Raw genomic sequence first — 13993 nt, 5'->3', positions numbered from 1 at the left:
AATTAAGAATATGGAATAACCTTCACTGGTACATTGGTCACTCATTTATAATTTGCTTATAGGTTATTGGTAGAACTTGAACCCAGGCCTTTCTGACTCCAAGTCTACTTTCCTATTCATTATAGTATACTATTTTGTCTTCAGTTTTGCTTTTGTTTCTGCCTCTGGGCCTGTGGTTTCATTAGTTTGGGTAACTCCTCATGAACAAATTGCTTATGACAAGACAAATCTATTCTGCAATTTATAATCTTGGAACAAAGGTCTCAAGGGTTGGGGCTGCAGCCTGCTGGGGCATCATGGCATGATCTCAAGGTTGTATTTGGTTGAGTGGGAAAGTTGGTTGCATCTCAGAGCTCTTCTGATCATCATTTATGAGGAATATCTTCAGCACAATTACATCAGCCTTTAAATATGGTGACCCAAATTTCCTTATTTTGCCTCATGACTTCTCTACGTGAGCTCCTGATCTCTCTCTTTTTCTGTACTAAACTGTAGGAGCTTTAGGGCAGTTATAACCTAATCACTGCATTGGGAAAGTCCTACCTAATCCAATCCCAAGATATCTTCTGTCCCCTAGAACACCTTCCTGCTGTGATAGAAGTACCTCTGAGGATGATTGGCTGAGGGCAATTAAGCACTAATGATTCTGTCTCATTCTTCTTTTCATTTTGAGTCAGATAGTCACACACACACACACAATTTATAAATAAACATATATTGTGAGTACATACTCATTTTTTTTTCTAATGGGGTTCATGATTTTAAAAGTTTGGAGTTCATTGACTTAGAACACAGATATTAGGAAGCGAATCTGAATCTGGGCCTTCTAGAGCCCAAAACCAGATCTCTAGTTACACCACTTTTTCTTCTTGTTTAACATATTAGTGATTAATATTGATGAAATAGGCTAGTGAACTAATGAAATGACGTTTTGAAGGAGTTATATCAAATATATTCTGATGGATTTAACTTGCTTTATGTACCAATTGGAACTTAACATTTTTACTTGATTGATCCATTTGGTTTTAAAAATCTCTTCCCTCCTAACTCCATGTGATTTTTATTTTGTAGTGTCCTAATTCCTGTCCACCAGGTCGCTCAGGATATCCTGGTCTACCAGGCATGAGGGTAAGGGAATTAATTGGATTATTACATTATTAGAGTTAACCTATCAGGGGGAAAAAAGGGAAACATTTATTTTGGGTTCTGTTCCATGTGCAAGATCATATAGATATAAAATTGTATCTCTGATGGAATAATATGTTTATGTGACTATAAACTTAAGCCTTACTAACAGATTTTACTAAGATTTCTGGCTAATATAAAGATTTGCCTTATGACTCTTTTGTGAGTCAGGGAAGAAAACACCAAGAACCTGTTTACTTTGGGATTGGATGAAATACAAAAACCAGAAGTTTGTCTATCTTTTGGCATAATGAATCTAGTCATTTTAGAGGCAAGTACTAAAAATGTTCCATCAGTGATTTTAATCATAATGGTGTTGGGGAAAAAATATTAAAGCTTGCAATAAAGTAAGATTATCAAGTAAAAATCCATTCTTTAATTTTAAAAAAAATTATAATCTTAGTCATCAAGACACATCAATATAAATATAATAGTATTTAACATTAATTATTAAATAACAATCAATATTTAACATTATAGATTAACTGTGTGTTGGAGAGGTAGAATTCTCAAACACTTCTCTCTCAGTGTCTCTTTTTTTGCTGATTATTCAGCCTCTGTGGTGACTGTGTGGGGATAAATTGTTTTTACCTCCTCCTAGTCCCTATTGTCAGTCTGATTTAGAGCCAGTCCTGAGAAAGACACAGAGGAGTCCTTTATTCTAGTCTGAAGAACTACTGGGAGAAAATTATTGATCTACCAGTAAAGATCCCCTTGGATTCTGGTGGCTTCAATCAAGACAGCATTATCTCCAACCAGTTGGAGTAGAAGTAGAAGTCATTATCCTCTGGTGATCTCCCAAACTGGAAATGATTTGTTCAGATAGGGTAATCTTCTTCCATGGACTTTCCAAGACTTTCTTCCCTGGAATGAGATGGGTTTTTGAAGTCAAGAGCAAGGCAAATTATTTGAGTTGCCACCCAAAAAAAGCACATATCTTAAGAGGCTACTAAACAACTGAAGCTATTTCCCTAGGGGACCACTAGATAGATAGCTCACCTCATGTACAGAAACAGTTGATAGGATCATACAGCTGGACGTGACCTTGCGGTGATTTTTCTCTTAAGAAAGAGTGATGTGTGTGTATGTGTATGGGAGGGAACTTGGTCATATTTTTTTCGGTTTTTTTTTCCCATTTATTTGTAGTTGTGGGGTGGGTAGCTGGATCAAGACTGCCACCTCCTGGCTTCTGTGGATCACTTAATGCCTAGCCCATTTTAAAATGTGAAAAATAGATAACCTCAGAAAACTGAAAGCAGCTATTACTGAAGCAAGCTATGGTTGGCTTGAACAATGGATAATGTGAGCTCTTTTCACCTGTATTATATGAGGATTAAAGGGGTATTTTAGGCAATAACTTTCTTTTCTTGACTTTAACGGCTCTTTTTTCAGGAGCCTTTTGCTATGAATTTGGGGAAGCCAGGACATTTTTTTTAAAAGAGCAACCTCTAGTGAAAGATAAGAACTGAAATAAGAATTTTTTTTATTTGGTAGGGTCACAAAGGGGCAAAAGGAGAAATTGGAGAACCAGGAAGACAAGGTCATAAGGTAAGAAAACCAAATATTTAGTTGGAAAATTGAGACTGAGAAGCAGTGATTAATATTGCCATTACTAAAGCATATAGTGTTTCACCTTTCCTTCCTAAATATAGGATCCCTAGTGGCTTATGCAGACATTCTTGACCTGCCTCTATATACTCATTTTGAAGCTCATTTACTCATTTACTCTTAATACTACAAGAAACAGACTAAGCACAGTTTTCTTGTTATTTGCTGTCTCCTTTTTCCTTCCCAAGTGAATTGCATTCCTGTTGAACTTCCTTTCTTGATACTTCTATTATTTCCTCATTATTTAGCTAACTGCTTCATTCCTTCAAACATTCATTTTTTTGCAAGTGTGCAAGGAACTGATAGCATCAGCTGAAAGAGAACACTTCATAATGGGTTTTGAACTTTAGGGTTCCTCAACTCTAGGTCAGAAATGCTTTTGCTTGTCACACTTCTTTTCATTTTTTGAAATAATATAGCTAACTCTGAGAGGTAGAGGAAGGTTTCCAGATAATTTGGTGGGGGGTATAAATTATATGATTGTATTAACTTAACTGCAAGATGGCCACCTCATGAAATCCATTACCATAAATTGTATCTGATGTCTTTCCCAACAGAAGAGACAATGTTAAAATCTAGAGAGGATTAAAAAACAAAACACCCAGCTACATTCATATTCAATACTAGTGCTAGTTAAATAGTGCTTGGCTTTCCATCTTCTTGGCTTCCACAGAGATATAATAACAGTAATTTATATTTATATAGCACATTATGATTTACAAAGGGTTTTCCTTACCACAACTCCATGAGATGAGTAGTCTGCACATTATCACTGTGAACATCTTTTTTTACAGCGTGGGGGCATGGGATAGAATGGATTGAAGAAGACCTAGTTAAGAACATTCTCATTTACTACTAAAGGAACTGAAAGGTTTAGTGACTTATTGCCAAGTGTCATAAGGACCCACCTATCTCATTAAAAGAAACTGGCAAATGAGTTACTCTAAATCGAGGAGATTCAAATTTAGATTGATTTCACAGAAGAAAAAAAAATGGAGGAATTTTCCTTGTCTACTGGAACCACAAAGAAGATTCATTTATCTTATAGACATATTCCTTATTAACATGTGAATCTTTCTTAGATATTGTATAACCCTGAAAAATTGTGTATTAGAGGGAATATTTGCATATAGAATTAAATATTGTTTTTGTTGGCTTTGACAATATTGGTAGAGTTGTTGTTACTACAGAAAAGTTTTGGTCTTATAAGATACTTAAAAAAAAACCCTAATTTAAACTTTAGGGAACATTTTTTTCCATTACTGGTAATCTGTATGCAAGCAATTCTCCCAAAAAACTTTCTCAAGAAGTTTATAAATGTCTAGTCAATTGGGATAACCTTGTGCTGATTCAATAGCATTTCTGGAGAACTTGCCATGAGCAAAGAACATGTTAGGTACTGGGAAAAAAAAAAGATAAAAACCAAACAGTTACTGCCTCAAAGGGCTTATATTCTACTGAAGCATACACATATTTAAATATACCACAGAGTTAATTTCCTTTTCCTTTCAAATTTTTGCTGACTTTTCACTATTTGGCATTTTTAAGTAGAAGTTACTAGGTAATTAGCTGAATTTCCCAACTGAAAGAGTACACAAAGATTTCTTACATAGTTTCGGGCCTTGTAAGCAGTCATTGATTGAATAGCAAAGGATTTACCCTATCTTTACATAGAGATATACTCAATAAGTGCTTAAGGACCCTAAAGAGCAGAGTAATTGATGTCGGAAAGCTTCTAACCTCATATTTGACTTTACTGTTTGTACTGTTGACAGAACTGAGAAGGAATGCAGACAATTGCTATGTAGCCCCCTGGGAGGCATTAGATATGCAAACTGACTTTTTATCAAATGCATAAAACTGAACATTTGCCAACTGAAGATGCTTAAAGCGGTTTATTTGTAAGGAACAGCTTTATCTGAATACTCATTTTAATGGGCTGAAGTACCTACAATGTTTGAACTACCCTATTGAGGATCATATCTCAGACCTGCTGGAAAGGTGACCTGAAAATTGTTCAATAAGGAGCTATTTTAACTTGACATTAAAATAGGACTTTTTTGGAGGGTAGCCCTGTGATTTCATTGGTATAGGGACATCCTGGTGAGTTCATTACCCTATGACCCTAATGTTATAATAATAATAGTGATAACAACAATAATGTAATATTTAAATGTTGCTTTGAGAGGATCAAATGAAATAACATATGTTGAGTTTTCATGATCTACAACTCTCTAGTTTTATTGATGAAAAAACTGAGGCACAGAGAGCTTTGGGAGTAAGTAGAGTTGAGATTTGAATTCAAGTTCTCTGTCTCCAAGTCCACTTCACCATTCTTTTCTTGTTTTTTATCTAGTTAGTAGATTTGTAAAAATGACCTTTAGGTTTGTATATTTGATTTAAATACAAATACAGTATTGTACTGGGGATAAAACGTCTGAATTGACATCTAGAATAATGAAAAACATACTAAGGAATAAAAATTCCACAAACTGCATTAACTTTGATTCTTCCTCAATCTCCCACTTTTAGTGCTCCAGAGAGGTAATTATTTAGATGTATGCAGACAACTGTTGCTCATCCATGTGTGTACTATCCATTTAGAGAATTATTCCTAACAAGACTAATGTCCTTTCTCAACTATCTGAATTGCTTCCTTCTACTATCAATTATTGGTACTTAGGAAATGCAATCTTAACATAATTAGGGAGGTAAATCATCTGTTTAAAAACCTTATAATACACTCTTACACCAAATGTAACTGATTTTTGTATTATGTTCTGCTTTAGGTTATCTGAAACACTTGTTCCTCTCCATTAACACTGATAGTTTGAATTGACTGTCATTTCCTTTGCAGAAATTGCTATCACTACTAGACCTTGAGAGAAATGAAGGTGGATTATTCTTTAACATGTAACAAATGGACAATGAAAATAGAAATGAGTTTTCTAAAGCATCTTTTAGGAAAAGCTATTAAAAGGAAGAAGCTCTTGTCGAATTATGTCACTTTGTGGATTATTGCTAAGGAGAACTCTAAAGTTCAAGTTGTATAAATTTATATTCTTCAAAGAATTTGGAAAAGATTAATCACATGAAATTATTTGGTGGAATGTAATTCCCTGTAACTCCATGGAAGCCAAAGCAAAACATTTTAATTGGCATGGATTGGGTTCTTTGGTGAAATATTCTCATGTTAATATTTTATCTTCAATGTATTTTAAGGTACAGATAAAAACCATTTAAAAATGCCAAATTAGACTAGAGTGGGGATATTAATATGCTTAATCTTGCATGATGTTTCTTGGTTTTTATTTATTTACTTTTAGGGAGAAGAGGGTGACCAGGGAGAACTTGGAGAAGTGGGAGCTCAAGGACCTCCGGTAATGTATTCTTTAAACAACCAATCAAGTAGCATTTATTTTTTTAAAATTTTATTTATTTAAGGCAATGGGGTTAGCCCTGTGATTATTATTATAAACTTGTCTAAAGGTCACACAACTAGGCAATTATTAAGTGTCTGAGGTCAGATTTGAACTCAGCTCTGCTTGACTCCAGGGATGGTACTCTATCCACTGTGCCACACCTAGCTACCCCTCAACTAGCATTTATTAATGTGCTAAGTGACATGCTAGGCAGTGGAAATACAAAGACAAAATTGCAATAGTCCTTGTTCTTGAGAGCTTACATTGTGTTAGAGAAGTAGTACATATAAACAGTGCATACAAAATGCATGCCACATAAGTTTAGGGAAAGGTTCTAGCATGTAAGAAAATCAAGGAAAAAGTTCATGTAGAAGGAGGAATTTGAACTGAATTTTGAAGGAAATTAAGTATTATGAGAAGTGAGATGAGAGGAAATATATTCTAGGTATGAGGAAGAACTTAAGCAAAGGTATTGAAGTAGGAGATGGAATGTCCTGGGTAAGGAGAAGGCCATCGATGTAGCTAATTATGTACACTTTGTTAATTGTTAAGTATTTTAAAGTATTTTAACACTTGAATAGTAATTTTATAAATTAAGAATTTTAAATTATGCAAAGAAAAAGTTTTAACTTTTTTTTTTTATCCACATTGGCATTCCCACTCATCCTTGCCTCTGCCTCCCCCCCCCCCCCCCCAATGATATGATTTTGGTAAACTACTTCTTTTATTCTTATTTATTTATTTATTTTGAATTTTATAATTTTTCCCTAATCTTGCTTCCCTCCCCCCCTTCACAGAAGGCAGTCTGTTAGTCTTTACATTGTTTCCATGGTATACAGTGATCTAAATTGCATGTGATAAGAGAGAAATCATATCCTTTTTTTTTTAAGGTTTTTGCAAGGCAAATGGGGTTAAGTGGCTTGCCCAAGGCCACATAGCTAGGTAATTATTAAGCATCTGAGTCCGGATCTGAACTCAGGTACTCCAGGGCCGGTACTCTTTCCACTGCACCACCTAGCCGCCCGGAGAAATCAAATCCTTAAGGGAAAAAAATAAAGTATAAGAGACAGCAAAATTACATAATAAGATAATTTTTTTTTTTTAAATTAAAGGTCTTTCTTTGGTCTTTGTTCAAACTCCACAATTCTTTCTCAGGATACAGATGGTATTCTCCATTGCAGATACCCCAAAATTGTGCCTGATTGTTGCACTGATGGAATGAACAAGTCCATTAAGGTTGATCATCACCCCCATGTTGCTGTTAGGGTATACAATGGTAAACTACTTCTTTTAGAAGATGGACAGAGCTTATTAGAGAAATGAAATTAAAGCTTCTCTGAGGTACCACCTCACACATCTCAGACTGGTCAATATGACCAGAAAGGATAATGATCATTTTTGGAAGGGTTGTGGGAAATCTGGGACACTATTACACTGTTGGTGGAGCTGTGAGCTCATCCAACATTTCTGGAGAGAAATTTGGAACTATGCCCAAAGGGCAACAAAAATGTGCATACCCTTTGATCCAGCAATACCACTACTGGGTCTGAAGAGATGATGAAAAAGGGTAAAAACATCACTTGTACAAAAACATTCATAGCAGCCCTGTTTATGGTGGCAAAGAATAGGAAATCAAGTAAATGTCCTTCAATTGGGGAATGGCTTAGCAAACTGTGGTATATGTATGTCATGGAACACTATTGTTCTATTAGAAACCAGGAGCGATGGGAATTCAGGGAAGCCTGGAGGGATTTGCATGAACTGATGCTGATCGAGATATGCAGAACCAGAAAAACATTGTATACCCTAACAGCAACATGGGGGCGATGATCAACCTTGATGGACTTGCTCATTCCATCAGTGCAACAATCAGGGACAATTTGGGGCCATCTGCAATGGAGAAAACCATCTGTATCCAGAGAAACAATTGTGGAGTTTGAACAAAGACCAAGAATTATATTACATTTAATTTAGGAAAAAAAAAAACCTGATATCTTATTGTCTGATCTTGCTATCTCTTATACTTTATGTTTCTTCTTTAAGGATATGATTTCTCTCTCATCACATTCAATTCGGATCAGTGTATGCCATGGAAACAATGCAAAGACTGGCAAATTGCCTTCTGTGGGGGGGGGGTAGAGGAGGGAAGTAAGATTAGGGTGAAAAATTGTAAAACTCAAAATAAAATCTTTAAAAAAAAATAAACAATTTGTAGAAAAGACAAAAACAAAGATGGACAGAACTCCAATTTATAGCCAAATACATTTTTGATTTACAGTGTAAATTATTTTAAAAACTTATTTTCTATTTTTCAAATAATAAGTGTTTCAAATCTAATCTATCTCTCCCATTACCCACATTGAGCAAATAAAAAAAAAACCATCCCAGATAAATTACTCAATATGTATCCATCTAGTCCAGCAAAAGCAAATTTTTCCATTAATCATGTCCAAAAATGTATGTCTCTACATTTTAAGTTCCTCACCTGGGAGTGGTATTTTTCATCTTAATTAATTGGACTTGTGGCTTGTCATTTTGTTGATCAGAGATCTAAAGTCTTATAAAATTACCTTTTTCTATTACTGTATAAATTATTTTCCTAGTTCTACTTACTTTGCTTTGTATCTCTTCATAAGGGTCCCAATTTAATTTGAAGTTGTTCATTTCATCATTTGCACCATAATATTGCACTATATCCATACACCATAATTTGTCTGGGCATTCCCCAATGGGAAAACATCTTTTTTGGTTTTCCAGTTTTTAATTACTATGAAAAGAATTGCTATAAATATTTTGTATTTAGATATTTTTCCCTTTGTTTCATTTCTTTGAAGGGTAAAATAGTATCTACTGCTATTAAGTGGTTTAGCTAGGTCTAAGGATATGCATAGTTTAATAACTTTCTGGGCATAGTTCCAAATTGCATTCCAGAATGGCTTGACTAATTCACTGCGCCATCTGCTTGTTGTCCCACATTCCCTCCAACATTTGTCATTTTCCTTTTTTTGGTCAACTTTGATTATGTATGGGTAGAACATCAAAGTTGCTTTAATGTGTAGTTATATAATTATCAGCAATTTAGATTTTTTTCATCTGATTGGTGATAGCTTGGATTTCTTCCTTTGAAAGAAATTTGAACTTTCTTTGAATTATTTATTCAATATCCTTTGACCATTTTTCTTTTGCGGAATGGCTCTTAGTCTTTTAAATTTGAATCAGTCCCTCATATAGCTTGGGAATGAGACCTTTATTAAAAAAAATTATTGCAAAGATGTTTTTCTTCAGTTATGTTTCACTTCTAATTTTTATTATAATCAAAATTGCCCATTTTATCTTGTGCAATTCTCTTACTTGTTAAGTTATGAACTATTTCTCTATCTACAAATCTGAAAAGTAATTTTTTCCTTGCTCCTCTGTCCTCTGTCTCCGTTTGGAGCACTGTTTACTTATGATCACATAAAATGTAAAAAACCCAAGCTAATAAGATTTAAGGTTTAAGTGCTCAAAAGGCTATCCATAGAGCAAAAAAAGGTGTTTCATCTTTATTCCATGTTCAAAAGACTAGCCATTTGTCCTTTGGTAATACATACCTCTTGAATATGGAGTAGGTAGGATCAGACTGATTAGTTTTTTTTTTTTAAACCCAGCATATTATCATTCTAATTAGAACATTCTTAATTGCTGGCAATCATGTCTTTTAATAAAAAGGCATTCCCTTGTGTTTTAGCAGTTTGTTGCTCTAATATGCAGAGTAAATTAATTTGGAATAACAGTGTTCCTCTTTTCAAAGCATTATGCTATGCCAGATTAGTCCATTTGGGGGGAGCACTAGATGAGGGTGGAATTAATATACCCTATTTTTTTCTTTTGGAATAAATAACCATAATTATAAGAGCCATAATTTCCAAACATTCATTGAATGTGGCAGTGTGCTCATGATTATAAGAGAGACATAGGAAACAAATATTGTTCTTGCTCTCGTGGAGAAAAATATCTAAAAATGTCAGGAACCTAAACATTTGAAGTTGGAAGAAGTTGGGTCACTTGCTCTACTTCTTCATCTCACTCACATGCCCTAATTCAGGCTGCTCTGTTGATTGGGATCTGCCTAGGAACAGGATAGAAATCATGCAAGAGGAAATTAAATGGTAAATGAAAGGGTAAGAAGTTGTTTTGACTCTGCTTCTCTTTTAGATAAAGGATATACCAAAGTTTAATGAAATATTAACCTGTTAAGGTTTATTAAAAGCTATTAAAGCTTAAAAATGTCCAAAGACTCCTGAAGTACCCTGTAGATTGGGGTGTTTAATAGAATATATTTGTTAAAGGAAATGTGTTGCCTTAACTATAATGATGATTTTAAATTGAATCAACCATTTTTATCAGGATAGGAAACTCCTGCTGAGCAAATTTCTTCATTCCATGATTCAATTGTGTACTCTGCAACATCTAATCTTAGGGAGTGACTACAGAGACCTGAGATAAAATGGGGTGATTTAATGAAACAAGGATCACAGATGTTGCTGGAACATCTGTTAAAAATTACACAGTTGAGAAAAATGAGACTCAGAAAAATTAAATGACTTACTCAGAGTTTTTAGGTAATAAGCATGAGACCCAGGATTCAAACCCAGGTTCAATGGCACAAAATCTAGCACCCTTTTTTTTTTACCATCCCAGCTTCCTCTAATTACAAATATCTGACTTGGGAATGGCCTCTAAGTTCCACATCATGGCTACCTTTTTTTCCCCTAATTTAGAATACTTTATAATTAACTGAATCAGATAATTACTTTCTTCTATGGAAATGTAAACATTTGACAAGTTAGGTGCTTGGGGGGAGGGGCATATAATCCATTCCCTACTGTAACCCCTGCGAATTCATTAGGAACAACTGAATTCTTCCCTATTTTCTTGCATTTATCCTATAACACACACATAAACACACCTACAAACCATTGTATGAGTAAAGGAGCCATGAAATATTTGTCTTTGGCATCCTGAATTGGAATTTGAAATCCATTTTTTTTGCCAGAGAAACTTTTTCTTTTATAGATAGTATATTTCTATTATAGAACTTTGAATACCGGACTTTAAGGACAATGTGGTTCATTGAAGCCAAATGCATTGATTTATTACTCAGTCATCAAGTGTAGAATTTTTTTCCCCCTGTGGAAAAATCCATTCACTGTATAAACAACTTACATTTTTTTTAGTTTTTTTTTTTTTTTTTTTTTTTTTGCAAGGCAATGGAGCTAAGTGGCTTGCCCAGGGCCACACAGCTGGGTAATTATTAAGTGTCTGAGTCTGGATTTGAACTCAGGTCCTCCTGACTCCAGGGCTGGTGCTCTATCCACTGCGCCACCTAGCCACCCCAACAACTTACATGTTAAAGAACTCTTAGAAGTCTTAGAAATTTACCTTAGAAGACAAACCTTTTGTTGGGCTTGAGCATGAAAGTTTTAGTATATCTGTGAACAAAAAGTTAGTTACAGCTCTGGTTATTAGTATTATGTCAGTTCTAGTTTTGCCATGAATATTTGCACAATTTCAAGGTAAGGAAAGCCTTTGTGATTTTTGAATAACTTATAACTAGGGATATAATCATTAATAAATGTGCATTTTGGGTATAAATATAATCTGATTTTCTAATGTTTCAGTCTAGGTCAGTGAACAATTTATCTTCTTGTTTATCTTCAAACCATTCAATTTTGTTATCCAAATTTATCTGTTCTCTTATGGTGGGATATAGTCTTTAAGTCACTTATCAGCACAAAAGTCTAATCCAGAGGAAACATGAGGAAATAAAAAAATTTAAGAAAATGCATTTCATTAAAAAATTTCTTCTTTCTTTTTAAAAAATTTCTAGGGTCCTCAAGGCTTGAGAGGAATCACCGGTATAGTTGGGGCCAAAGGAGACAAAGTAAGATCAAAATTATTTTATTTTTCAAAATTTTAATAGTATATTATAAACTTAATATTGATAACCATACAACTAAATTATCTTTTCTCGAGTAAATATATACATTTGTATTAGCTAATTTAAATGTATAAAATATCATGATAACTTTTAGTCTAGATAACTTAGATAACTTTAGGACTTCTTTCAGGATTTTCTATTCATATTCATTGTACCTCATATTTAGCATGTATGCTGATATTCTCTTTATACTCTTTTTGTGTAACTTTATTTCATGTTATTGTTCATTATGACAATTTATTGCTTGGATGTACCATGATTTATTCAACTATTTCCCTATTATTAGGTTCATCATTTGCTTAAGATCATTGCTACTGATAAAATCATTCAAAACACTTTCTTATGTTTTCTGGTCACCGTATAATCAATCATGTTCATTGTTCTCAAGTTATGAGTCCTCAATAAGCTATCTCCACCATTTTGTTTTTATGCTAGAAAATTTAAGAAGACTGAATCTTTTAACTCCAGTTACTGATTTTAATAATGAAATGATTGCCTTCTCTTCCTCCTTGTCTTCCACTGTACAATTCTACCTTTGAAAATACATTGTTTTATCCTTTTGTAGAGGATGTGAATTTAGGAGCCCTTAAATCATCATTTTCTCATGTGTCCTTCCATTATTGTTTCCTAATCCTATTTGAACTTTTAAATTGCTGATACAGAGGTTTCCCTTTTTTTGGATCCTAATCATCTCTTAAAACAAATGATCCTTCACAGAGAAAATTAATTAGTATTGGTAATATAGGCTCTCAGAGATGTAAGAGACCTTGAAGTCATTAAATCCAACCCCTTCATTTTATTAATGAGGAAAGATTGAAGGCCAGATTAACTTGCCTCAAATCTCAAAGCTAGTTAGTAGCAAAGCATTGTTTTTTTAATTTGAGAATTTCTTCCACTTGGTACTTTTTGAACAAAAAAAAAAGTCCTTTACTTTAGTCTTTATCAATAGAAATGTCTCTGTCATGCATTCTTTTTTTTTTTTTTTTTGCAAGGAAATGGGGCTAAGTGGCTTGCCCAAAGCCACACAGATAGTTAATTATGAAGTGTCTGAGGTGGGATTTTGAACTCAGGTACTCCTGACTTCAGGGCCAGTGCTCTATCCACTGCACCACCTAGCCACCCTTCTGTCATGAATTCTGATGCAAGAATTACCTTACTATGGTCAGTGTTGCTTTTCTGTGATATTCAATTCAACTGAACTCACCAAGCATTTATTAAACAGCTACTATGCACCAGATACTGTGCTATGTATTGAGATGCCATTGAGATGTTTACATTCTATAATAATCATATAAAATGTATGATGAATTACAATGGCTATTTCATTATTCCCAGGTAATTCTTCAGAGTAAGGGAATACAGAGTAATATTTAATTCTTCCCTAATTCTTAAGGATCAGTAAATTTAATGATTCCCTCAGATTCAATTGGCCTGAAACTAGTTTTGAGTGATAGTAAAGGTATTGTGACTTCTAAATGCTTACCATTGCCTCTTCCATACTGCTCTTTTGTCTCTTTCTAGGTTTCTCATCAATTTGATAGTTATCAGCATTAGATTAGTTTTTTCTTTATTTGTATTACATAAATGTGTAAATCTAGGTAGTCTAGTAGCTCCATTGTTAGATTTGGAGTCATGAAGGTCTCAATCACTAGTTGTATATCATAGGCAAGTCACTTGGTTTGTCCCTGCCTCAGTTTCCCCATCTGTAAAATGGTAATAATAACCTCAACCTTGTAGTGAGAACTGATAAGCCATCTTTTTAGTTCAACATCAAATCACTTATTTTTGTGATTCAAAT

General features: G+C 34.1%; 1 protein-coding gene across 3 annotated transcripts in view; it reads left to right on the top strand.

The window, feature by feature from the left end:
• Positions 1 to 13993, top strand: part of COL9A1 (collagen type IX alpha 1 chain) — a 122121-nt gene that overhangs the window by 50330 nt on the left and 57798 nt on the right. For all 3 annotated transcript variants that reach the window (XM_074190189.1, XM_074190190.1, XM_074190191.1), the window contains 4 exons: positions 1072 to 1128; positions 2680 to 2733; positions 6120 to 6173; positions 12085 to 12138. In XM_074190189.1, the coding sequence (XP_074046290.1) occupies positions 1072 to 1128; positions 2680 to 2733; positions 6120 to 6173; positions 12085 to 12138 (219 nt within the window). The remainder of the gene's footprint in view (positions 1 to 1071; positions 1129 to 2679; positions 2734 to 6119; positions 6174 to 12084; positions 12139 to 13993) is intronic.

Source organism: Macrotis lagotis, chromosome 5 (assembly GCF_037893015.1).
Source record: "Macrotis lagotis isolate mMagLag1 chromosome 5, bilby.v1.9.chrom.fasta, whole genome shotgun sequence".
Taxonomy (NCBI): domain Eukaryota; kingdom Metazoa; phylum Chordata; class Mammalia; order Peramelemorphia; family Peramelidae; genus Macrotis; species Macrotis lagotis.
The sequence above is the reverse complement of the archived record's forward strand: the minus strand, read 5'-3'. Positions and strand labels throughout refer to the sequence as shown.